This window comes from Salminus brasiliensis, chromosome 8 (genome assembly GCF_030463535.1).
Source record: "Salminus brasiliensis chromosome 8, fSalBra1.hap2, whole genome shotgun sequence".
Classification (NCBI taxonomy): domain Eukaryota; kingdom Metazoa; phylum Chordata; class Actinopteri; order Characiformes; family Bryconidae; genus Salminus; species Salminus brasiliensis.
The window spans coordinates 14,752,535-14,776,354 of NC_132885.1; the positions used below are offsets into that span (position 1 = coordinate 14,752,535).

General features: G+C 39.1%; 1 protein-coding gene across 2 annotated transcripts in view; it reads right to left on the minus strand.

Moving 5' to 3' along the window:
• Positions 1–13,210, minus strand: part of tank (TRAF family member-associated NFKB activator) — a 37,552-nt gene extending 24,342 nt beyond the window's left edge. The window contains exons 1-8 of one of the 2 annotated variants that reach the window (XM_072685731.1): positions 13,064–13,210; positions 11,716–11,866; positions 11,482–11,593; positions 10,416–10,528; positions 9,315–9,379; positions 8,314–8,432; positions 6,329–6,696; positions 1,712–2,131 (exon numbers count right to left, since the gene is read on the minus strand). In XM_072685731.1, the coding sequence (XP_072541832.1) occupies positions 1,967–2,131; positions 6,329–6,696; positions 8,314–8,432; positions 9,315–9,379; positions 10,416–10,528; positions 11,482–11,593; positions 11,716–11,829 (1,056 nt within the window). In that variant the 5' untranslated portion in view covers positions 11,830–11,866; positions 13,064–13,210 and the 3' untranslated portion in view covers positions 1,712–1,966. Of the gene's footprint in view, positions 1–1,711; positions 2,132–6,328; positions 6,697–8,313; positions 8,433–9,314; positions 9,380–10,415; positions 10,529–11,481; positions 11,594–11,715; positions 11,867–13,063 lie in introns of those variants that run through there. The other variant, XR_011980014.1, reaches the window with a different exon arrangement.
• Positions 13,211–23,820: the final 10,610 nt, after the last annotated feature.

Consider the following 23,820-nt stretch of genomic DNA (forward strand, 5'->3'; position numbering starts at 1 on the left):
GTAATCAATCATGAGCACCAACAGGAAGTTAAGCGGCCCTGGGCTATGGAAAGTTAACAAGAACTTTCAGTACTACTGAATTAGTAATCCATATGGGTGTACATATATTTTTGACCCTGTATGTATAATTGTGACCTTGTGTTAACTTCAGAAACCCTCCAAAACTAAAATCTGTAAACCTGTAAATCTGTGACCTAATTCAGTATAAATCCCACAGATCATTTATTATGTATATCTTATTTTATGTGTTATATTTAGTCTCATGTGCAGACACTATAACATGTGCAGGGAAACTGAGAACAAATATGTAAGCATATTGAGCTGAAAATATGCTGGGAATGAGAGAGAAACATGGGCTTAGTCTCACGGGAATACTACAATGCGTATAGCTGCGATTCTATTCTAGGTTTTTTTTTTATAATCTTTCATTCTTTGCCATATGTTCTGTTTATACTGCCTAAATTCCTACAATCACTAGAACAAGAGATAATCTGCCACGCACACTGAATATGCACTCATATTTCTGCTATGGCATTTTCGTCAGTCAAATCATTTGCATAACATTCACCAAAAACACCGCAAGCATCTCCTTAGTCAAACGAAGGCAGCCTACGCTGAATCAATAAAAAATCCAGTTTGCAGTCTTCACACCAGCTCATCTACCCAGCACAAGTGTTAGCAGGCAGTAATCCTGGGGCCTGCAAGGTCCTCACTGCACACGCATGTGTTTCAGTACACATATTTTCCCTATTTCCTTAGCACATCATCACACGAGCTGGTGAAAATTATTACATTTGTTTGCGAAGCTGCTAATGATGTACTCCCACAGTCCAATGCTGCAGGAAGGTGACAGACTAAAACACTCCATTAGAAAATACATCTAGTCTCACTCAAGCATTACCGTAGTTATCAATATGACACACGGTATGGGGGGAGGGTAAAAAGAAAATACAGGTTAACACAAGGTAAGTGAAACCTTTGTGTTTTCATTTTAAAGAATTACTGATGCACTCATCCACATGATCAGAAGTCATGTAAAAGTACAAGTAAATGTAATACACAGGTTTACAGTGTGGTTTAACTAATGTGCTCCTTCATGTTTTGAAATACTACAGTGGGCTTTAAAATGCCTTTTGTTCACTCATCTGGAGATACCGAAAAAAATGATATTTAATGCATACCTATTAGTGTTCAGGACTCAAACATTATGCTATCAGTAATACGATAATTGTGCATATAATTGTGCAGCAAATATGCAACAGATACACTGTGTAGTAACAAAGTTTTAATTAACCTGCAGTACCTGTGCAAAACTGCTTTAAAAGACCATATGGCGTTGAAACACCAAAATAATTACCCAACAATTATTTTTCATTCTGCTTGGAAACTGCCATACAGCTGGTTCAAATTAAACTAAAGATATTAAATTAAGTCAAGAGTTACTGCGAGGGAACTTTTCGTTGCAAAGAAAACAACACTGACCACATGCTTTTTCAGAAACCCGGTCGCCTGATTTGCAATGCTACTTAATGTGTTGTTTACAGTGTGTAAAGAAAAATCGACTTATTTGACTTATTTCATTTGCTTGCCTCAGCATGGAGAACCTTAAAACTTACTCGTTTCTATTTACAAAGCAAAAACCGAAATGGAAAATGACTACAATGCAGTAAATGTATATCACACAAATACAATCTAGTAAAATGGAAGCATTTCTTTTTATTATATAGACAATTCAGTCCCTCACTGAAGATTCAGAGAGGTTAATCAAGTTGTAAAGGCCACAAAATGTACCGTTTAAAATGTACAAATTAAATAAATGAGCGTGGAGACCTCCCCCTCCCACCGTGCTCCCAATGAAAGCCAACATGACTGCCTTATGGGGCACTGGTTTTGTAGAGAGATCAGGCAACAAAGGCATGAATAAGGCATGGTGTTGGCTTGTAGACAGCCTGTGTGCCTGGCTGTGTCAATCGCCGGCTTTGCTCTGGAAGTGTGAATTGAGATGGCTGTATATGAGTTCTTGGGGAACGGTAGCCTTGCAAAAAGCACACTGCCTCGGGCTGGCTGTCTGAGCGGACTCCATGCTTGATGCCTCCGATGCCATAGCAGAGATATCAGGGCTCCAAACAGGCTGCTCAGAGAGAGAGAGGACACTACTTTAGATGGCAGGTCAGTGTTTCGTGTTTCACATCTGCAGAGTTGTCAATGCATTGTAACATGGGAAAATAAACATTATATACAAGTGTAACAATAACCTACCGATTCCCGAGGTTAAAGATGACAAGATCAGTTAAAGATCTGGACAATTTTTATGAGCATCACAATTTGATACACAACCAAAAACACATCAAATTGAAACTGCTCCAGTATAACTAAGGCAACTACTGGCTGCAAATCTGTGTACATTAATTTCCTTTTGGTTCCTCACATAAAGAAACCCCTTAATTAAATGGTTGCCAACTATAAGGATGTATCTGACCATTTTTTTAAGAGCCAAAAACACCCAGATGGAAATTCCATGGAGAAGAGCGTGGACCAAGCCAGACCTGATCCAAATATTCCATGTATACTAATCACATAATGGCTCCCCATGTATAGCTTTATGGATCAACACCCATTTCACTTTCCCATGGACAGAACATACGTAAAAGAACATATTCTAAACTCAAGTTTAAAATACCCAAGATTCATAATTACAATTAAAATCGATTTAATTTGTAGCCCTCTGACAAATCTATTTCTTTTGCACATTTCCATAGCAGATGAGCCTGGGGGTGTGTACTGATCTTTAACTAACCCAGAGCTTAATGAACAGAACAGAGAGGTGCTTAAGGAGTGTATGATAACAGAATGAAAGACAGTATGTGTGTATTCTCATCCCTCTCAATTAACATCTTAATTGAGATCTTAAACAGACCCCCTGTGCAGATATGAAGGACTCAACATACAGTACTTATGCATCTCAAGTATTTTCATTGGGAATGGTAAAATATGAAAGAAAGGTTCAGTCAGTCCTTTTCAGTGCAAGATGTTGAAAGTCACACAGTTGAGAACTGACAGTAATCAACAATTCCACTTGAGGCCGTCAAAATCTAATCAGACCCAAAATTCGCCCATGGCTGCACTGGGTTTATGCCTTAATCTGAACTGTGTTATTTGGGATCGTGTACTGAGAAAATGTCTTGGATCTTTGGACTTGGACAATAAAAAGGCCTTAGTGTAAATTTCTATAAGAATCACATTCATCAACACACATGTTACAGTCATTGTCTCCAAGTAGTTTCTCAATTTGTCATGCATGAGACGCTAAATGAACTCTGTTTGGGATTGAAACCAGTCCTACTGACACCCTACTCTGCATGTTTAGTTTTCTCTGATTAATTCAACTCATTAACTAAAATAACAAGACCCTCCAGTCAGGTCCAGAGGAAGCCTACACTAAAGAATTCTCTAACTTAAGGTAAATACAGTATTCAGCACCTTGGATGTTTTGCATACTTTTAGTGTTTTTCTAAATGGAATAATTGTAAATATATTCTTTTAATTGAACCATTTTTAACAAGAATTTACAAAATAAATATACAAAATGTCAAGGAAAAAAGGTTTCTAGAAAGTAATGTCAATTTAAAAATAAAAATATCTAATGTAAAATAAATGACTGCAAAATTATTCACTCCCTTTAAGGCGACTGACCGAAATCAACAGAGGTCTAGGTCACTGGTGCAAGTATTCTCACAATTAATGAAATGGAGTGAATGTGTCTCAAGTGATTGTAGTATAAAGACACCTGTCTGGAATGTCCAGTCACTGGTTAATCAGTATTCCTGACTACAAATGCAACATGAAGACTACTGAAATGGAGAGAAATGGAAGGAATATGGCATAAATCTGCCTGGAGCAGGCTGTCCTAGAACAGTGTCCATGCAAGAAGGAGACTAGTGAGGGAGGCCACCAAGACACCTATGACCATCCCTAAAGAATTAAAAGCTTCATCAGCTGAGATGGGAGAAACTCTGCATACAATAACTGCTGCCCTGGTTCTTCACCATTTAAAGGTTTATGGGAGAGTGACTAAGAGCATTCAATCTCAACCCAAAGACATGTTTGAGATTCTGCATGGTCAACTGGAAGAAGGGTCTTAGGTGTGATGAAACCAAAATGGAGGGTTTTTTTTGATTCCCGACTAGGAGCTATGTTTGTCGGACACCAAACACTGCACATCACCACAAACACACCATCCCGTGGTGAAGCATGGTGGTGGCAGCATCAGTTTAATTTCTTTAGAGTAGTAATAGGTGTCTTGGTGCCCTACCTCACTAGTCTTCTTCTTGCACAATCACTCACAGTTTGTGAGGACAGCCTGCTCTAGGTAGATCTACACTTGTGCCATATCCCTTCTGTTTCTTAATGATGGATTTAACTGAACTCCAGTCAGATTTGTAGTCAGGAATACTGATTAACCAGTGACTGGACCGCCCAGATAGTTGTCTTTATACTACGGTCACTTGAGACACATTCACTGCACTCAAGTGATCTCCATTTCACCATTTGGGAGAAAGCTAGCGCCAATTGTTTGGGCTGCTGTTGAATTAGGTCTGTGACTTTCTTAACATTGACATTGATTTGTAGAAATCTGTCTTCACTTGACATTTTTGTTTTTTTTTTGTAAACGTAAATTTGTGAAAAAAGCCAAATTATATCAACCATGATTCCATTTAGAAAGGCAATAAAAGGGGAAAACATTATTAGTCATAATATTAGTCATACTTTGGGCCTGGTGCATTCCATCAATAATGAATTATTAATACTATTTGTATGAATTATTATTAATACAAATACATTGCATCACAATAAGTCAGTGCATATCACATATATCACCTGTGCTTCTGTTCTTACAAAGAGAGCATATATTGTCCTGGTAAACTAAATATGGTTTAGTGCAGTGGGGAAGTATTGAATACTGAACTACAAATACTGCAACATGACGTATCCTGTTAACACTTTCTGTAGTATTACAATACTTTACTGCTACCATGTTGCCCAGCCTTAATTACAACCTATAATTTGACACCCTATTTTTAGTTTGCACACACATTGATATATGCGTAGTCAACAGTGCTGTCCATTTCCATTCTTTTCAACTCTGACCACCAGGCCAGTGCTTGGCGGTTTGATTCCTGGATGTTGACACCCCGATACCCGATACAAGTCATTTTTTGTTTTGTTTTGTTTAAATATATGAATCTGTCAAATTTATGTGGGGCAAAAAAACTAGGGGTGGGCAATGTGACAATATTGTATCGTATCATGATAAACTTTGTCATGATACAGAATATACTTTTCTGAGCATATAGTGCATATAATTAATGCTAAAAGAACACTGACCAACTGCACATTTCATTACAAAGAGTGCAATTAGTCCTGTTAAACTGAAGCATAGCACATTCTGAATATAAATCACTGTATTATGCATGGGATAGTTTTTCAATAGCAGTTTTGAAAATCAGTGGCACTGATGCATTTTCAACATTTCCTGTAAAGGAACTTAAATTTAAGAACACATTTACTGTATTCCAGTAGATCAGAATGTTAAGGCAAAGCTAGCACTACTGTGCTAAAATATCTACATTTTACTCCACTTGTGTCGCTACAGATATGAACTTTATATTTCTCTGTAATGTAAATCTAAGATTTAAATATATTAATAAATTCCAATATATCAGCATTTATACAGTATATATCAGACACGTACAGTAAAACATCACTGCATGCCTAATAACAATAGGAGCACTTGGGCAAGCCTCCCACTGCTACGTTCAGTGACGACTGTAGGTTTCCTTGAAATAATGTCATTAATAATATGATAATGTCACCTGTATTATTTGCCCACAGCAATGTACACATCTACTGTGATCTGATTTAGCTGTTTTCCACATAAAATGTAAAATGAACAAATAACCAAGTTTAAACTCACTACACACCAACTTACAACATATTACAATTTGAGCTTGTTTAAAATGAATTCTGTATTGTATTTAGTTAGTTAATTTAGTTGTTATAGATATTATTATAAATAATAATCATTTAACCCAAGAGTATCTAAATAATGATTTGGTAATTAGTATCATCATCACCCACACCAAGTTCTATTTTATACAAAATGTAAGTGAGTGAGGTTGTTTATGCTTGCTGTGGCATTTATACTGGGTGTAAACAAATAAAGCTGTACGTATTGTACATTTCTAGCGCTCTTGTTTTTTTTTTTATTCCCATTCTTCACTCCTCTCTAGCAAGCAATTACTCGAACATGCATATAAGTGGCTCTCACCTGTTGAGGTCCCCGGATGGCTTCATGTGATGCTGCTGCAGGCGGCAGATGTGATGGAGAGGAGACTGCATATGGGGTGAATGACTCCTCCAGTACTGAGGATATAGGCTCCACCAGGCCCTTCCTATGCAGGGACAGGGTCATGTTCCTGTCTGGGGCACTATTCAGGAACTCATATTCACTGTCTGTGGATGGCGGGAATTTTATACTGTCCATAAAGTCGGCATCCTCAGGGTTGACTCCGCGTGACGCCAAGGAACTAGAGGTCAAGCAGTCATTGACTTCTGACTTTGAGCAGGAGGAGAAAGGCACCTCAGCTTGTTCGGCTGTGTCGTCAGTGCACTGGATGGGCATGGAGAACTGTTGCTCTGCGGGAGCAAAGACAGAAAAATACACACTGCTGTGGTAAAACTTGGAATTCACCTATGACTAGTTAAGCAGTTTATTTTGTGGATGAATACAGATATTTGAATTCTACATGGGAGCTACACAGCTCAGTTTTTTCACACAGCTCCCAAAGTCTGGAATAGCATTCCAAAACAAATTAGGAATGCAAGATTGATGTGTTTTTAAATTGGATACATCGATAACTAGATCAATTCAATTATAATGTTGCAACAGAAGTTAGGATTTGTGTTTCCATGTTTGCCCACTGTGCTGTCAAACTAATTCTACCCTATGGTAACCATGAGACAATAATTGCATGTGTGCTTACACAAAACTGACAGCTAAAACACTAGAGCCCATTGCAAGGCAGCCATTTAAGGTCTTTAGTTGGACTAATGCTGCTCCTAGATCCTATATCTGCATTTCAAAATATTGTAATAGAAATTGTGTATCGTGAAAATGTCCTTAAAATTCATGATATCATATTTTTACCACATCACCCACCACTATACTCAGTGTTTTCTGTTTGTATCTCTTTGTACCTTCATAATTCAGATGGAAAATTTGCATGCAAATGTTAAGGGATCACACCTGTGATGTATGTGAAACACAACACTGAATATTCAAGAGCATCTCTGACATTTTTAACACCAAACAAAGCTCAGAGAATCACTTTCCCACAATTGCTGCAGCTATGGCTGCGGCATAACCTCAACATACCGTTACTAAATGAACAATAGTTTAGCACACTGATAATTCACAGCACCAATAATTTGCCTGTTCAGAGCAAAAAAATGGCGATGTGATAATGGATCATTTTAAAAGACTGTCATATTATGCATAAATGATAAAAAGTGTGTAATGTCTGTATAAGTTCAACTTTGAAGTCTGCTAATGTCTGTAATGGCTTTACTCGCAAGTCTTTTTTTCTAATCAGAACTGATCTTACCACAAATAAGTGCATCTTCAATTATGCGATGCTAGCAAGTATTTAGTGCTGCTACTGTATGTAAGCTTAATGCTCTGACTATGTTAACATTACTTTACTATGCATAACTGTTCTCACTGACATCTGACATTGTAGAACACCATTTTTAGCACTGAAACATGGTTGGGTTAACTACAAAGGGGCCTTATCTTGGTTGTGTGTGAAAGAACATTGTCCTTCCTGCCAGTCCTTTAGCATGATTCCCTAACTAAAATTACATTACATGAACATATTGTTTCTCTTCATCATAAAAAAGGGCCTCTAATTGCATAACTGTGCAATGATAATTGAACATATTCATCTGTTCAGTCTATTTTAATCCAGTGCAAAGGGCAAGGGGATGCAGCAGCAGGAACTGCTTGCCTCTACTCCAGGTGGTTCTGTCTTTAATTGTGCACAGGATAATACACAATAACTAATATCTTGTTATGACATTTCCAAAGTAATTGTTAACTCCACAGCTTCTATTCCTCATAATTTAATTAGAGCAAAGGAGAAAAAAGTACAAAAAACAGACTCAGCTAAAGCACAACAACAACAATTTAATGAAGACATTTGTCCTAAAATATCAAATTAGAAAATGAAAAGTAAGAACTGTAAATAGCGTTACCATTGGCAGTATCATTTCCTTTGTGTATTCTTTTTAGGTGATCTTTCTGTCGCCTTGCAAGAGTCTGAATCCTCTGGAAAGTCCCTTGGATTTCCTGAAAAGCGTCTAGAACATCCTCGCTAAGAACCAAAAAAAAAAGAGGCAAGTGTTGACCAAGCACTTCCACTGCATGTTCTCTCAAAGTCGCTCACGAACAGAGCCAGATCTCTTACTTCAAAACAAGATGCACTACAAGATAATCTGGTACACTTTTGCTGAGATAACAGCACAGCACATCGATCAACACCGTTCTGCAGTTTTATTGGTATTTCTAAACATAGCTAATCTATATCTAGGTACCAATTCAGATAGTAAAAGCTAGTAGTATCTAACACAAATTTACTTAGCATCCAGTCATTGTGCTATTTAAATTGCACAGGCAAACCTTGAATAAATGCTTGAATAAATAAAACAAATGGGGGCCAATCCTGCACTTAAATATACGGTACAGACAGAAACAAGCTAAAAAAGAAGTCTACGTTTTACAAGCTGGCATTTGCAATGCATCTTAAAATATGTTTCAGTATTGGAGACCTTCAGCAAAATCCCAGAGCCACCACAGCATAATAATGATCCTAAAATGCAGACAGACGGTTCACACTGTTACTGGCTTTACCATCTTATAATGATTCATTGTGCTGTGACTGTTTTGGGAAACGAGCCTCAGAAGTGTTAAGAATACAACCAGCGAGGCCATGTGCACGAAGCGTCTCAGAACCAGCGTGCAGTTTCTGTTGCAGAGGTGAGTTTTCTCCTGTTCTGAGATAGAAGAGGATCACCTGAAGCCTTTCTGTAGCAGGTAAGATGATGTGCATGTGTTGTTGGAAGTCTGGCATGCTTCAGCTCTTTTTTTTTTGCTTTCAGTTAAATATATTTTGTTCGCTTTGAAACTAAACCAATTAAGCTGATCTGAACTGGGACGCTTCATGAATGTAAGCCGTGACAACACAAGAACCACATACGTCTTCATGCCACTGACTCCAGGTAACATACGGGGAAGCGTCGGATTACACTCCAAGGGCTCTTTCTTCAAGTGTTATCCAAAAAAGAGAGAGAAAAAAGACAGTATTAAAAAAAGACAGGCCTGAACAGAAAATAAAACAAACACTGTATTAATAGCATGTGAGTCAAATTACTACAGATAATTACATACACAAAAACATGTCTGATTTACAAATCCTCAGAGTTAACCTTTTAAATATTTTATATCTCTATATATCTATATATTATATATTTTACTATGAATGTCTTTAATTGTAAGAAATTTTACTTACATCGAGGTACTTTTTAAAGTGAATAGAGTACAATTTTCAGACTACAGCTCACCCTCATACCACATGCTCATGAAATCATTATGCTCTAGCGCCCCCTGTTGTTTCAAATACTGACAAGTGTTAAACAATTGAAAAGAATTATCATGGTGGATTCAATTAGAGAAAAATTCTCACTATGGACAGATAGCGCTGAGAAATGATATCAAACTGTGAAGAAAAAGAACTACATCTTTTTCACACATTTCTCACAATTTAACCCTCAACTGAACTGTGGATAAGTGGGAAAGCAGCTCAGGCGCTGCCATCAGATCTCCTGCCTGCTTTCTACTAATAATATCAGAATAAAAGAGAAGGTGGGGGCGGGGGCATATGTTTTAGTGAGTACAGTCTATTAGGCTGTATTTTCATATACAGCAGGACAACGGACAACATTCTACATGTTCTGTGTGGGAATCTGTACATTGCAGGTCACTAGCAAACGATAGCACCTCCCTGAAAATCAGACATTGCCTTTCAAAAGATTTCCAACAGAATAATAACAGACAAGCTAAGATTCTGCGGACTCTTTAAGAAGAGTCATAGCAGCAAAGCAAATATATGCAAGCAAAGGTGTTTCATCTAGGAAATACCAGAGCGACAGTTAAAGCAGTTCACAATGTACTTCGAATGATGTGCAGCTTTGACAAACAGATGTCTTTCTCCAGCCTCAGATGAATGTAACATTTGTATTTTCAAACAGTAACACAGATAAGGATCTCTGCTCTGTGACCAGCACGGGGATGCACCTACCAGGACATGGTTAGTCCTGTGGGAAGTGGCGGGGTTGCCAGGCCACTGACTGCTAGGTGACAACCTTTCTGTTTCCTGTTTTCGGTGTGCAGCCTCGCAACATTTCACTTCCCCTGGAAAAAACAACATGCAGTCTTAACCTCAAGCTTTATCCAATTCACATTATGTATTAAATACAAACCATGAACTCTAGCGGCTAAAAGAACATAATCAGCCATGGATATTTACTGCATACATTTGCACAAAAGACACCTGTTTGAATGGGATGTGGGAATGCCATCTGATCTGTATGTAATAATGCCAAATAATGAACGCTATCTGAATAATATGCCAAATAATAATTTGGAACTAATACACGTCACAGTTTTTGTCAATGTGTGAATGGACTCCTCACAACAGAATCCACATTCCGAAAACATTTACCGAAATATGTAACATAAATGCCAAAACACACTGCAATTGCAAAATACATCACCACAAAACACCCATTACAGCCAGTACACAACACTCTGTTTCTTGTGTCTCCAAACTCTAATTAAATTCATCACAAAAGAATCAAAATCAAATCAAGACTACTGGATGACAATGTTTGTTTCTTTTTTGGCTGGCTTTCTGTATACTTCCTATACTGCTACCTTTTGTTACTGGAAAAAAATATACACAGTAAAATATGTATGTTATATAAATATGTATTTATTATTATTTATATCATACATCATATCTATATATATACATATCATGTATTTACTGACTGTTTACATTGTTATGTGGGTCGAGTGAACATGCCAGTGTACACACAAACATGCTGACATTTAGGTGTGAGAAATGTCACCACTTGAGTATTTTAATTGCGCTTTTGCCTCAAAGATCACATTTTGTATAAATCCTTAAAGTAATCAAGCAAAATTATACTGTGCTAAAAAATAACGAGTTTAGATCAAAATTTAGATTAAGAAAGATTAAAAAAGATCTCAGGAGTGACGGTACTCTTTCGATGGTCACCTGCATTCTGCAATACAGTGATTTACTGTGAATAAAATGGAGAGTGTGTCAGTTTTTGACTAACCTGCACCATGCTTGACTGTTGAACTCAACTGTGCCTTCAGCTCTGAAATCAGCTGCTCTTGGTCTTTTATCTTCCTCTCCAACTGTTGAGTATGCCGTTCAAACTGCTCTGTCTAAAACAGCACACACACACACACACACAGGTACTGATTGACTTGGGTTTGAGAACTATACAAATTTAAACACACAAAGACCAGGAAAGGAGAAAGCGTGGGGATTGTAGTCGGTACTGAACCTTCTGTAGAAGTTCCTTTTTGGCATTGTCTTTCTCAATCGAGGCATTGCGATAAGCTTCATAGGCTTTGTTTAGCTGATCACTAATGTTTCGGTCCATGCCTTTTCGGTCCATGCATTCAGTAACATCACGGATGGAGCGGTCATGAGTCCTGTGGCCACAAAACACAAAAAACATGAATAAGCGCATTAATAGTTCAAAGGCACATGAATTCATTACAAAAAACATTAGGAATGAAAGCAAAACCACTGCACAGTTTGTAAGCTGCCAAAAGACCACTAGGAAGAACAGAAGTACAGCTTACGACTAACATCACTTGTCACATGTTTGGACGTTTAGTGGTTTCTGGACTGGAATGTGTGGATACTTGTTATAAAAGAAAGAAACCGGTTGAGTCTGTTCATTTGTCCGTTCAACCTCCTTAAAAAAAAAATATATATATATATATATATTTATTTATGTATATATATAAAGGTCGTAACACACCACACTGTAAAAAAGTGCAACCTGGTAAAAGTTCATCTGAAGTGTTTGAGGTTTGAACTGATGTAAAACATTACTTTAGTTCGCTTAAACTAAAATGTTGTTGTGCTTCACATCATTAAAAGTATTTATTAACATTAAATAAAATAACCTAGTTAATCTGCTTGTCACCCCATGATGTTTTTTTTGGGGTTTTTTTTTTTTTTGTCTTTCTTTTTAGCTTAAACTGACAAACCAGTTTTTACAGCATGGTCTAAACGCGGACCCAGCAAAACATCTTACCAGACTATGTCTGACAGACCAGAAGAAAATGACAGAAAACCTGAGATACTTTATAAAGTCATAAAGCCTGTTTATTTTAAGGTATGTCCACCAACCTATAACCCTCTATGAACTTCGTCTAAACGACTTCACTTAAGGCGACTAGTTGACTATATCTCTGTAGCTATGTTTGATATCTGCCACAGAATCAACGTTAAGCTTTAAAGCAGAAAAAACATAAATGTATTATTTAGTTTTGCGCAGATTCAAACCACTTTTCTAGGCCAATGGCAGCATTTTCAGAGGCTGTGTTGTTAAATATGGGAAGTTACCGATGGCTGTAAGAGGACGCTCACAGCCCTGGGCGATGGAATGAGGACAGTTCAGTAAAACTTTACCCCGACCGTCGAAACACCACAGCGAATCGACAAAACGTCGGTGAAAAGAAAAAGTAAAAGACATTATTTAGCTCACAGATCAAACCACCACCGACAGTAGCTCGGTATCTGCGTAAGTGACGTTAACAACGCTGTAACTACACACGACTAGCAGCCAGTTTAGCTAGCAAGCGTAGCTAGCCAACTGCCTGTGAATGGAGTCTTACCTTCATTCGGAAAGTGCCAAAAGACCTACATTAATCTACCGCTTTGACATCGCCGCGGTGTCTTGCTGCCGATCTTGTCTACAACTTTATTTTCACATTAAAAAAGAAGGGGAGGAAATGGAGTGTTTCGCACAAATGGACGTTTGACATGTTTTACAATGAGCTGGGAACTTCCCTCGGGGAATCCCCACTGCCCTGCAGCTTCCGCCTGCCGCCGCTCAGCCAATCAGCGTCGCTGTGGCGCCTCGTGCGGGATGCCTGTGTGTGTGTGTGTGTGTGTGTGTATGTGTGTGAGAGAGAGAGAGAGAGAGAGAGAGAGAGAGAGACTGCAGCCTACTTGTCTGACTTCAGCCTGCTGCTGCAAATGTCAGTTGGGCCACACGCAAAATGCACAAAATGTCCAAAAGTTTCTAGACACCTATTCATTACAATGCTTCCCCCAAATCAAGGTGATCAATATGTCCCCTCTACTGTTCCTCACTGTTTTCTGCAGTAAAAGCCTCTGCTCTTCTGGCATGACTTTCCATTAGATATTGGGACTTAGCTGTGAGCATGTAATCACCTTGCTTGGTACTGAGGACGGGTGGTTAGTTCTGGATCACAATGTCCACCCCAACTCCAACTCCCCAAAGGTGTTCAGTGGTGGTCCATCGTTCTATAACTGTACTGCCCAATGCTGCAGGGCTATGTACCCCTCTAGCCAGTGTTGGGACTCTGCAGGGTGAGCTTAGGTTCGTGTGAGGCTGCTATTGGTAATGCTTTTCTTTGGAGATTATTCAAACTGAGCGAATGCATTGGGTGCACAATAAAGTATGCAGTAAAATATGGTTAATAAGTTCAAACTAAAAACCTAAAAGCATCACGCAGTAACAAACTATTTGACTTCAGTAAATATTTAAATGAAGCAAAGCAAAATAAATAGGTGAAATGAACAAAAGCAATATTAGCACATCAGTTCACACCTCCACAGCTCAAATCTAATGCTGCTCTTTTTCAATTTTCACAGTGTAGCTGAATTCATTAATCAGAAGGGGGTGTCTATAAACTTATTAATATTTGAAGCTTTTTCCCTCTCTTCAGTTTACATGCCAGACGAAAGGGGACATTAGCATTGACCTTTATGTAGTTCTGTATCTGCATTGTTTACATTATTTTTGTGCAAGAAATATATATCAGCTCAACAGGCCAGGTTATAAGCCTAATGTGGGCCAGTGGCCTTCTGCCAGCCCTCCAACCCTTAAACTGATGTTAATGAAGCCATTTTAATGCCTGATACTGTTCTAAGCCGTTACTCCCCTTCTTCAGTTTGTACGCCAGACCAAAGGTGACATTAGCATAGACCATTACTGTATGCTGTAGTCTATTGACGCCTACTGCTGAATCCTAGGTAAAGATCAGGTCACCCATACCCACTCTGCAGTCCAATGTTCACCCAGCCTCTCACATAATACCTTCAAGGACTGCAAATATTGTGCTATGTTGTATCATTTACTATTGCAGAATGTCAACTGCATGGGCTACTTGTGTATTTTGCTGTGTAATTGATGTTATCTATCAGCATATGCTCAAATGATAGTAAATCAATTTCATGATAAAATCAATGTTTATTTCTCAGTATTAGGAAAAACTGCATGCATGCATGCTGCTGGAATGCAGCTATGACCATAAGATGGCAGTGTTGCTGTTGTTTTTGGGACACAGTGGTTGACTGGTCTCAGGTGAAATGTGATTTGTAGATGCCTACCTTTAATCTCTTCCAATCTCTGTCCTTCTAAGCACAAGCAAGACATCTGGAAATCTGTTTACATTGTTTACACTGTTGAGAAAGACTTGCTTCAGGAAAACTCCAGTTCTTTACTTTGACAAAAATGGAAACAGGAAGGTCAGGCATTCAAGGCAAATTAGCCTTAATTTGTTTTTACAGCTCATAAATCATCATATTTAAATTTGACATTCAAGGATACATGAACAAAGATATGACCTAAGGATTATATGGATTTGTCTGGCCATCAGACAGTGCTCTTAACTCTTACGGTTGAAGTAGAAGTGGTGGAAGTGTTCACATTCTTAGCATTCCCCAGTGTAAGGCTCACTCGGCATGAAATATGCCTGGTGAATGTGTTTGTGTGTGTGTTTGTGAGTATGTGTGTGTGTGTGTGTGTGTGTGTGTGTGTGTGTTCATATCGCTCTGTCAGTCAGTAAGCATGCATGCATGTCTGTGTGTGCCTGTTTGGGCAAAAAAACTCTCCTTCAAGCATAAAGAAGAATAAAGCTCAAGGATTTTTCGTGAAGCACAGGCCATTCGAGCATCAGCTGAGGTTGGGGGAATTTGAGCGCACTGGGCCTTAAACACCAACTGTTCTTAAGAAATGTCTTCATAAAGCAGCATTATGTCTTTTTAGCCCTCATGTGCGCATGCCTGCGAGGACCACAAGGCTGTAGGATGTCCCATTTCTCACACTGCTGATAAAAAGAGCATTCATAAGTGCTGTCTATGAGCCCTTATTAAGCAAGGACCTACTTTAGGTTTCATGTAGCCTTATGAGTTGTGCTCTGCCGTAAAGTGCTACTGAAAAACCATCTTTTACATTTTTTTGCCATGTTTTTGTCGAGACGTCCTGATGTGAAGGTTCTTTACTGTTTTTTAAAGTTTAAACTACAAACATGGTTCTCTATGGAACCAAAAGTGATTACCACTCGATTAGCATTTAAGCGGTGGATGTTGAGGCAGGAGAAAGTGAGGAGCAGCGAAGGCGGACTTAGCAGGGCCCTATTACCTGTTCACATGAGTCGTGAATCATGTGTCCAAAACAGTGCTCTATTCTCTATTTAGTGCACTACTTTTGGGTTCCGCCATTTTGTAATGTCCAAAAACGTAGTGTTGAATTATCAGTGAACTAAAACAATCCCAAAAATGCACCGTAATATATAGTGTACAAACAATGTACAGCGTTGTTTGGTTTGAAGATTTGTGCACAGCTTCTCTGAGGAAGGTTGATGTTCAGATGCTGTCGTATAGCAGAGAGGTCACACACGTGACAAGGTGTCAGAAATCGTTCACTACCTTGTGGAATTCTGTTCCCTATAATAGTGCTTTGGAGTTTTGGAGTTCTTGTGAGAGGTCTTGTGCAGCTCCACCACAGTTACAGAGTGCAGTTAACGGCGTGCCGAGCCCAAGGCAGCAAGAATAGAAATGCTGTTCTCCCTATTACAAATCAGTGGAGCATTAAAGTGATTCTGAAGCTGGTATTTCAGGATGAAGATGCTGCTTTAAATCCCACTTATGCAGTTTTTACAAACAGTCTGACGCTCAAAACTGTTTTCTTATTTGGGATTTTTTCAATTTACAAGGATAATCACTGTAAGAGCATAGCTGCGAACAGTGCTATGGTTAAAAAAAAAAAAAACTATGAATCTGACATAGATTTTTTAGGACTTTTCTCCAGAAGATGCTGCTGAATGCGGCGTATTGTGTTTTTTTGTTTTGTTTTGTTTCAGCTGTGTTCTCTGATGTATAAGTGTCTCTTTATCATGCCCTGTTTTCTCCAGCAGATGCATATTAATTGGCTTTTCACTTTGAGTTTCCAGACTTTCCACTGAGGACCAGATGCCGTGCCTGAGGCGAGTATTTAGTCAAGTATGTAGTGTGTAAGTGGTTACAACGTTGTAAATAATTCAAGATGCATTCCCCGTGTTAACAGTGCATAGCATTTGTATACAGAAAGGCCTCAAATTTGTGACTGTATGCTTGTGACACATTGAACTGGGTTACAGTGTTTCAAGCAGCCACAATGTCTGACCCATTTGAGAAGAATAACCTTAGAGATAGCACAGAAACACAGGTCGAAAGCAACGTGTAGATAAGGATCGGTTGTTCTTCACAAAATCTCTTGCATGTACGCAGTCCGTGAGACAAACGTGTGGGGTGAGGTGTGTGACTGCAGATGTTTGTCATTCCTCTGTGCCCCGCCTAGGATAGGATAGGAGAATAGGAGAATAGGATTCTCCTCCTTGTAAGCTGACATGAAGCTAATTAACGTTTTACGAACCTTAATTTCATCTTCTTGGTTGCTGGATTGTTTTGGGGTGGGGTGAACTAGCCAAAGCTGTTTAAATGATTAATGCTTAGTAAGTTCAACTTCTTAAAAAAAGCTATTTGAGAAGAGAAGAAGCTCAGAAAATTATATGGAGGTCAAAGAATCTGCAGCACATCTGCATCTGCATACTTCTGCATAACTGCTGCCTTTAATAAGGTCTGATTCCTTAGGTGTGGGATGAGTCACAGTTTTGAATAAATAATGATGGAAATGGAATGAAGGGTAAACTCTGCCTCTGCTTCACTGAATGTGTGTGTGTGTGTGTGTGTGTGTGTGTGTGTGTGTGTGTTGAATATGTCAGTCATGACCCTCAGCCACATTCCAAACCCACCCTACCTCATTACTTTATATGTGTATGGCATGCACAGACACAGGCGGAAACACACACACAAACACACACACACACAACTCCAAACAAAGAGACACACCTGCACACCACACCCATGCCTAAAAAAATCTGTAAAACTTTTAAAAGGTTGTACTCTGCAGAAGGTGACTCATTGTTCCTCTTTCTGATGAAGCACTGCAGTGAACGTGTTGTGCACATCACATGTTTCCTCACAGATTCTTCACATGGAACCATTTCTGATAATCACTGTCCAGAAAAAAATGACAACTGCTCACATCCAAATAGTTGTTATAGCTAGTCTGCTTAACTGTGGCTTCCGGTAAATGTACACTTTAAACTAGCTTTAAGTTAGGTTGCAAATTCCAGGGATGGGGGTGGGGTATGTCTGATGCCCCTAAATCCAAATGCATTTTTCACGTTTCAGTTGGCATACCCCTGACACTCAACCTTCACCTGTTCTTTACAGATTAATTAATTTAAAAAAAGCTTTGGCATTGAGTGGCATTGCTATCTAAGTGTTGGTCCTGCTGTTTTGATCCCTGGCAATGCCATAGCCATCTATGGCCAGGTGTTTGTGTAAGCACAACTCTGAATGTGCATAATTGCATTCAGCACAATGCTAGTCAGTGTGCAAGTTTCTCAGCTGATGTAACAGAACTGGCAGTTAGCGCTCTATTCCAAGCTTCCTCAGCTGTCCAATGACGTAGTGTTAGCTTCAGTTCAGAAAGATGGGCTAGCTCGCTTCATGTGACTCAGAGGAAACACATGCTAGCCTTCCCCTTCCCAGCACTGGTGGTATTGTATGATATGGGAAGTTCTACCTGGGTGGGAATTGGAAATGACTATGAGGTAAAAAAAAAAAAAAACTGGGTTAAATAAAACTTTTATTTAGTGAATTAGTTCTTTGCATTATTGTATGTTAAATAGAACATGTTTTTCATTAGACAGCGAGTATATTACCATCTCCATGATGGTAAAATAGTAAAATGAAAAAACAAGCAATATTAATAAGAGTATTAATGTCATTAAATATAATATTTAGCATACACTCTGAGTTCTGTAAAAACACGAACAAGATGTTCTACTGTCTGCTACAAAAAATCTTAATAGCACAATCCACAATCTATTAATAAACACTACAGTTGTTTATCCTTCTCCCATTAAATGCCTATAATCCTGAGCTGTATGTTGCTATTTAATATGTCGGTTGAATTCCTCCATAATAAATGATGTGATGATAATGAACCATCCTGTAACTCTGCAACATGTTCACCCCATGCCCCCTGAAACTGCATCTGTGTATATAGAGTGTTGCTCATGGTAAAGATGCCTTCCTGTATTCATTTCACATACTCTATATCACCCATATCACCAAGTCACACTGTGCTCTAAATGGATGCAGACGTGATTGAAATGTGTGCAAGTCTGGTATTAAAACTACAATAACTCTGATGCACATTATCTTGGAAGCTATTAGTCATTATCTATATTGAGTCATTCTTTGCACAGAGTGCAATTCTATCCCACACAATTGACTCCAGCAGGGTGGGTAACCTGAGCCCATCCTGCATGCTGCTATCTGATCCCTCTCCTCTGGACAGAGAATACTCTGCATCCAGCACTCGCCACGCAGCTGTCAATCAGCTAGTTTAAGAGAAGGGGAACCATGTGAGTGGTGGATCAGAGTGAGGGGGGAGGATATCATCCTGGATGCAGGAAGTCTATTGCAATCACACAGCAAACATGCTTTCGCATTATACTGTTGGTTTTGCATCCTGAAAGGCAGGCCTCAGTATTGAATGCCGACATGCATCTTCATCAGACCTTCATCCTCCCCAGCGCTTCAGGATGTTATGTCTCAGATATTTTTAAGCTTCAAGAATCGTGACTTTCACCAATCCTGAGTGACAGCTTTTATTTTTACCAAGCTAAAGGAATCTCGGAAATGTTCGGTAGAAAGAGATAATTGTTCTGAGCTCTGTGGTCTCTACATTTTCTTGAGTCAAACTAATGGAAACTGTAAACTGAAATGAAAATGGTATTACTACTGTACAAAGGAGGCTTATAGTGTAATTTGTATTGTCTGCTTTGTACGTGAATCCATGATATAGCCATCTGTGGGCTTTTGTTTAGGATGTGTATGTTGAATTTTTCCCTTTATCTCCTTTTTTTTCCCTTCCGGTACTGCCAATTAACTGGTCTCCTCTGATACATGTAAAGCCAGCCACCATCCCTTTCTAACTGCCACTGATGCAGCATTGCAGGGCAACCGACACACTTGGAGGAAAGCACCGATTTCTCAGCTCCTGACGCCTGTGTCGGCCAACATTGCTTAAGAGAGATGAGATTGCTTAGGAGAGAAAAAGACCATTTACCCACAGCTGGCTGAGCTCTTTTGGGCTCTGACCACTGATGGCAAAGCAGCTTGGCTCAGAATTCAAACTCCCGGGGCACTGTGGTAGCTATTAGACATGAAGAGCCACTAGGACCCTAGTTTTGGATCATTAGCAGAACCTTTCTTTCTCCACATGTTGGCCTTTCTCTCCCTTTGACAGAGGTAATTCTTGGTCTCATTAGTCTGTAAAAAAACATTGATCCAGAACTTTTTGTGGCTCATCTGTGTATCTCAAAGTCTTCTCTGAAAAGTGGATCGTAATACAGCCCTTCATCTTAGCCCGGTGGAAGTAATTGGGAATGTCGCTGACTGATGTTTATGGGTTTTTCTACTGAGCCCCGCAGGTGACATCTCACATTATTAAGTTGTGGCCATGAATTAGTAAGCCATGGGAACAAAATAATTAAGTCGTGGCCATGTCTTAGTAAGGCATGGGAATGAGATACTAAGTTTTAATTATCTTGTTCCCACATCTTACTAAGTCATGGCCATAACTTAATTATCGTGTTCCCACGCCTTGCTAAGTCGTGGCCACAACTTCATTTTATTTATGTGGGATATCACCAGCAGGGCTCTGTATTTTTCATGACAGCTTACAAAATGTTTCTGCCATCAACCGCTATTGTTTTATTTGGCCAACCTGTCTGGTTGTTAGGGCATAATTGTTTGTTTCAGGGTTTTGGATACATTTCTAGCTTTAATGTAAGTTTATCCTTTTTTAACAAGAAACTCAGTCTATACTGGTGAAACACAGGGCAAAGCAAGAGCTATAACCAGTTTGAACAGTCAATCTAACAGGGCACACCTGGGCAACAAGAAACACCAGTCAGTCACGTTTCAATACTTTTGCTCAATTTAAATTGTGTAGGTTCAAACAATATTGTAAGCCATATTGTAAGTCATTTACCTTATCTGGGTGTAAATATTAGGAAATGAAAGATGATATTCTTACATATTGCCTCATATTCATCTTTTGACTTCAAAGCCTTGACATCAGTCTGTAGCAAAAGCAAAAGAACTGGCTTTGCCATTCCTGTACTTTCGAAGGAACTGTATGTAAATGATTTCTGTTCTGACAGGCAGCCCTGTATTGTGCCTCATTCTATTTTAAAAAAGCAGCCCAGACTAGCAGACGCCTTATAATGAACAGGCTGAAAAGGTGGATATGTGTAAATGTGTTGGTTTTGGTGACATCAAATAAGCAATACATTCAAAGCAGTGTATTTTTGCAGTCTAGTTTCTTTGTGCAGACTGCATGGAATGGGGAGTGTAAGGTTAAGGGTAAAGTTTGAACTTTTTAGAACGTTTCCATCAAATGCTTGTATTTCGCAAAAGCAAACAAATCAGGTTTTCAAATAGTGTTTCAGGCCAATTTCAAAACAACACAACTGTTGTATTTTCATAAACCCAGCCCACCAGGGAAGGCCTTAGTCAAAGCTAGTGAAACAGTAAAACGCATCAATGACCATATCAGGGAGAATATGGTGGTGCTGATACTGGAGAGCAGCACATCACCATCAGACTCAGAACATGTTGCTACGTGAAACAGACCTTGTGACTGTGTCTTTTTTTCCTGTGCCAGCGTTTGCAGATGGGGAGCTCAAACTCAGCATGCAAGGAAGTGAAAGCGAAGGGGAGTAAAAAGTGGGCTAAAAGGCTAGGCTAAAAGCTAATGCTAGTTGACACTAGCTTTGACCATCTCTTCTCTCCACCATCCGCTCTGTACAACTTGAAAACAAACTGGGCGACCTCAGATGAGTCCCAAACTGGAGCTAAACACACATCAGAAAGCACCGGAAAGCATTGTCTATTTTTACCAACACCATCTGGTAAGACCTGGGAAGAATTACAGTGTTTTTGTTACAGTATTAAAACTATGCTATAATATGCAGGTTATGGGTTGCCATAAACCAGCCAATAAAAGTTTGTAAGTTATATATAAGCCAATATAAGTTTGTTTGTTTTGTTTTTTTTTCAAGTAAAGGAAAATCAGTGTGTTTTGTTATTAGGCAAAATAACAGGGCTGTAAATCTAAGAATTTATAATAATACCACCTCAGATATCCAACGTTCTGATATGACTGCAATGTCATGTATGACAACTGCTCTATAACTGCTCTATTTGGTTTCTCTGACTGTCTTTTGCTGTGTCTCACTGCAAGCTGCCCCTCTCTCCTCTAATGCACTCTCCCTCCAATCACCATTTTTTCTCCTGCACTTAGCAATAGCAACACAAGCTTACCATGCTTGTTTATCTCTGGCCACTTGTCTGCTGCCTTCATGCATCTGTTTTACTCATCTGCTGCAGCACTGCTTCACCTTTTCTCCTCTTTCTCTACTTGCACCCCGTCCCCCGTCCCCGCCCGTCTTTACCCCTCCTCCACGCTTTCACTCCGATTGACCCAAGAGATCTACACATGCACATATGCAGACATTAGCCTGTAGTCAAGAAGGGGATGTGCGTTTATGTGTGTGAGAGTATCGCAGGCTGCTGAGCAGCGTATGCTTGAGAAGGCCCGGGGGGAAGACCACAGGGCATTACGGGGGAATTTACACACTCCTGCATCTCTCAGCACTTTCCACTCACATTCAGGGGAAACTCAGCCACGGTGGGGCTGCTTTCTATGAAGTAAACAGTAACTACATCTGGGTCTGAAAGAACTTCCTGAAAGATGCACAGTAAAACAGCTATTTGGAGCTTTTCCAATTAATTCTCATTTTCACATCATTGTCATCATCGTCTGAGAAATGATAGTTAGGGAATCCTTGTATTCATTATGAAAGGTCAATGAGAGGTCATTCGGAGCCTCTAATTATCTGAGCAGTTCAGGCTTGTGCTATTCCACACTAAGGCTTCGTCTGCTTTTCACATGAACAGGCAGAGGTGTAGCTATCGAACATTCCCATCATTGGCTGCTTGCCGAAGTGAGTCAAGTGCTTTCGCGAGCAAACAGGATAATGGCCTACTGACTGCACTAAAGGCATGAGAGTAGGTCGGTTGGTCAGATCTGGTTTGGTTGTGTTCTGTAGAAATGTAGCATAACATTATATTGCATTTCATGTTTTTACTGAAGGTGTTGTGCAGTCTTGTGGTCCCAACACAGTCTGATTTTATTTTTATCTGACCATTTTCTCTCTGTATTCCTTAGAATACATAGGTTGCTTTTGTAACTGTGCCTTTAAGATAGATATGTGAGGAATTAGCTGTGTTCTGATTGGCTGCCCTGTGTTGTGCCTCATTCAAAAAACACTCAAAGCTGGAACTGCAGTATGACTGGGTGGGGCTAAACTGTGGCAGACTGTAAATGTGAGAAACATCCTAGAAACAGTGAATTAGAAAAAAAGGGTGTTTCTGCATCATTGTTTCCATATTTGAAATGTATTGACTGGGTTATGAATTGTATGTTTTAAAACTTTATTTGAAACCAATATTTGAAAATTTTTTACATACAACTTTTTTTATTAAAAGAAAGTAGGAAACTCTTGTAATGAAATGCTGGATTTTACCTTAAAGCAACAGCTTCAAAATCATTGTGATGCTCCTCTGACCTGTAGTAAGAGAGTCTTTGTCACTGTCATTGCAACTGCAGTAGGCAACTTTAGAGAAGCGGACAGGATACCTCTCGCAAGAACCACGCAATGCTACATGACCCAAGTCATATCTGTGTAAAATCTGTGACATCACTGTACATTGTTCGTACACATACCTTCACTTGAAGTGACAGTTCTTTCACTTTCAGTGTCAGATCTCTCAGAGATTCTGGCTCAAAACTCTGAAAAACACTTGCCATGTATAGGGGGAGCCCAGGAGCAAGAAATGCCAATTTACCATAGTGTAGCTTTAAAAGTGCCAAATAATGCCAAGAGTATTATAATATAATATAATAATAATTTTTTTATGTGTAGATATTAAGTAT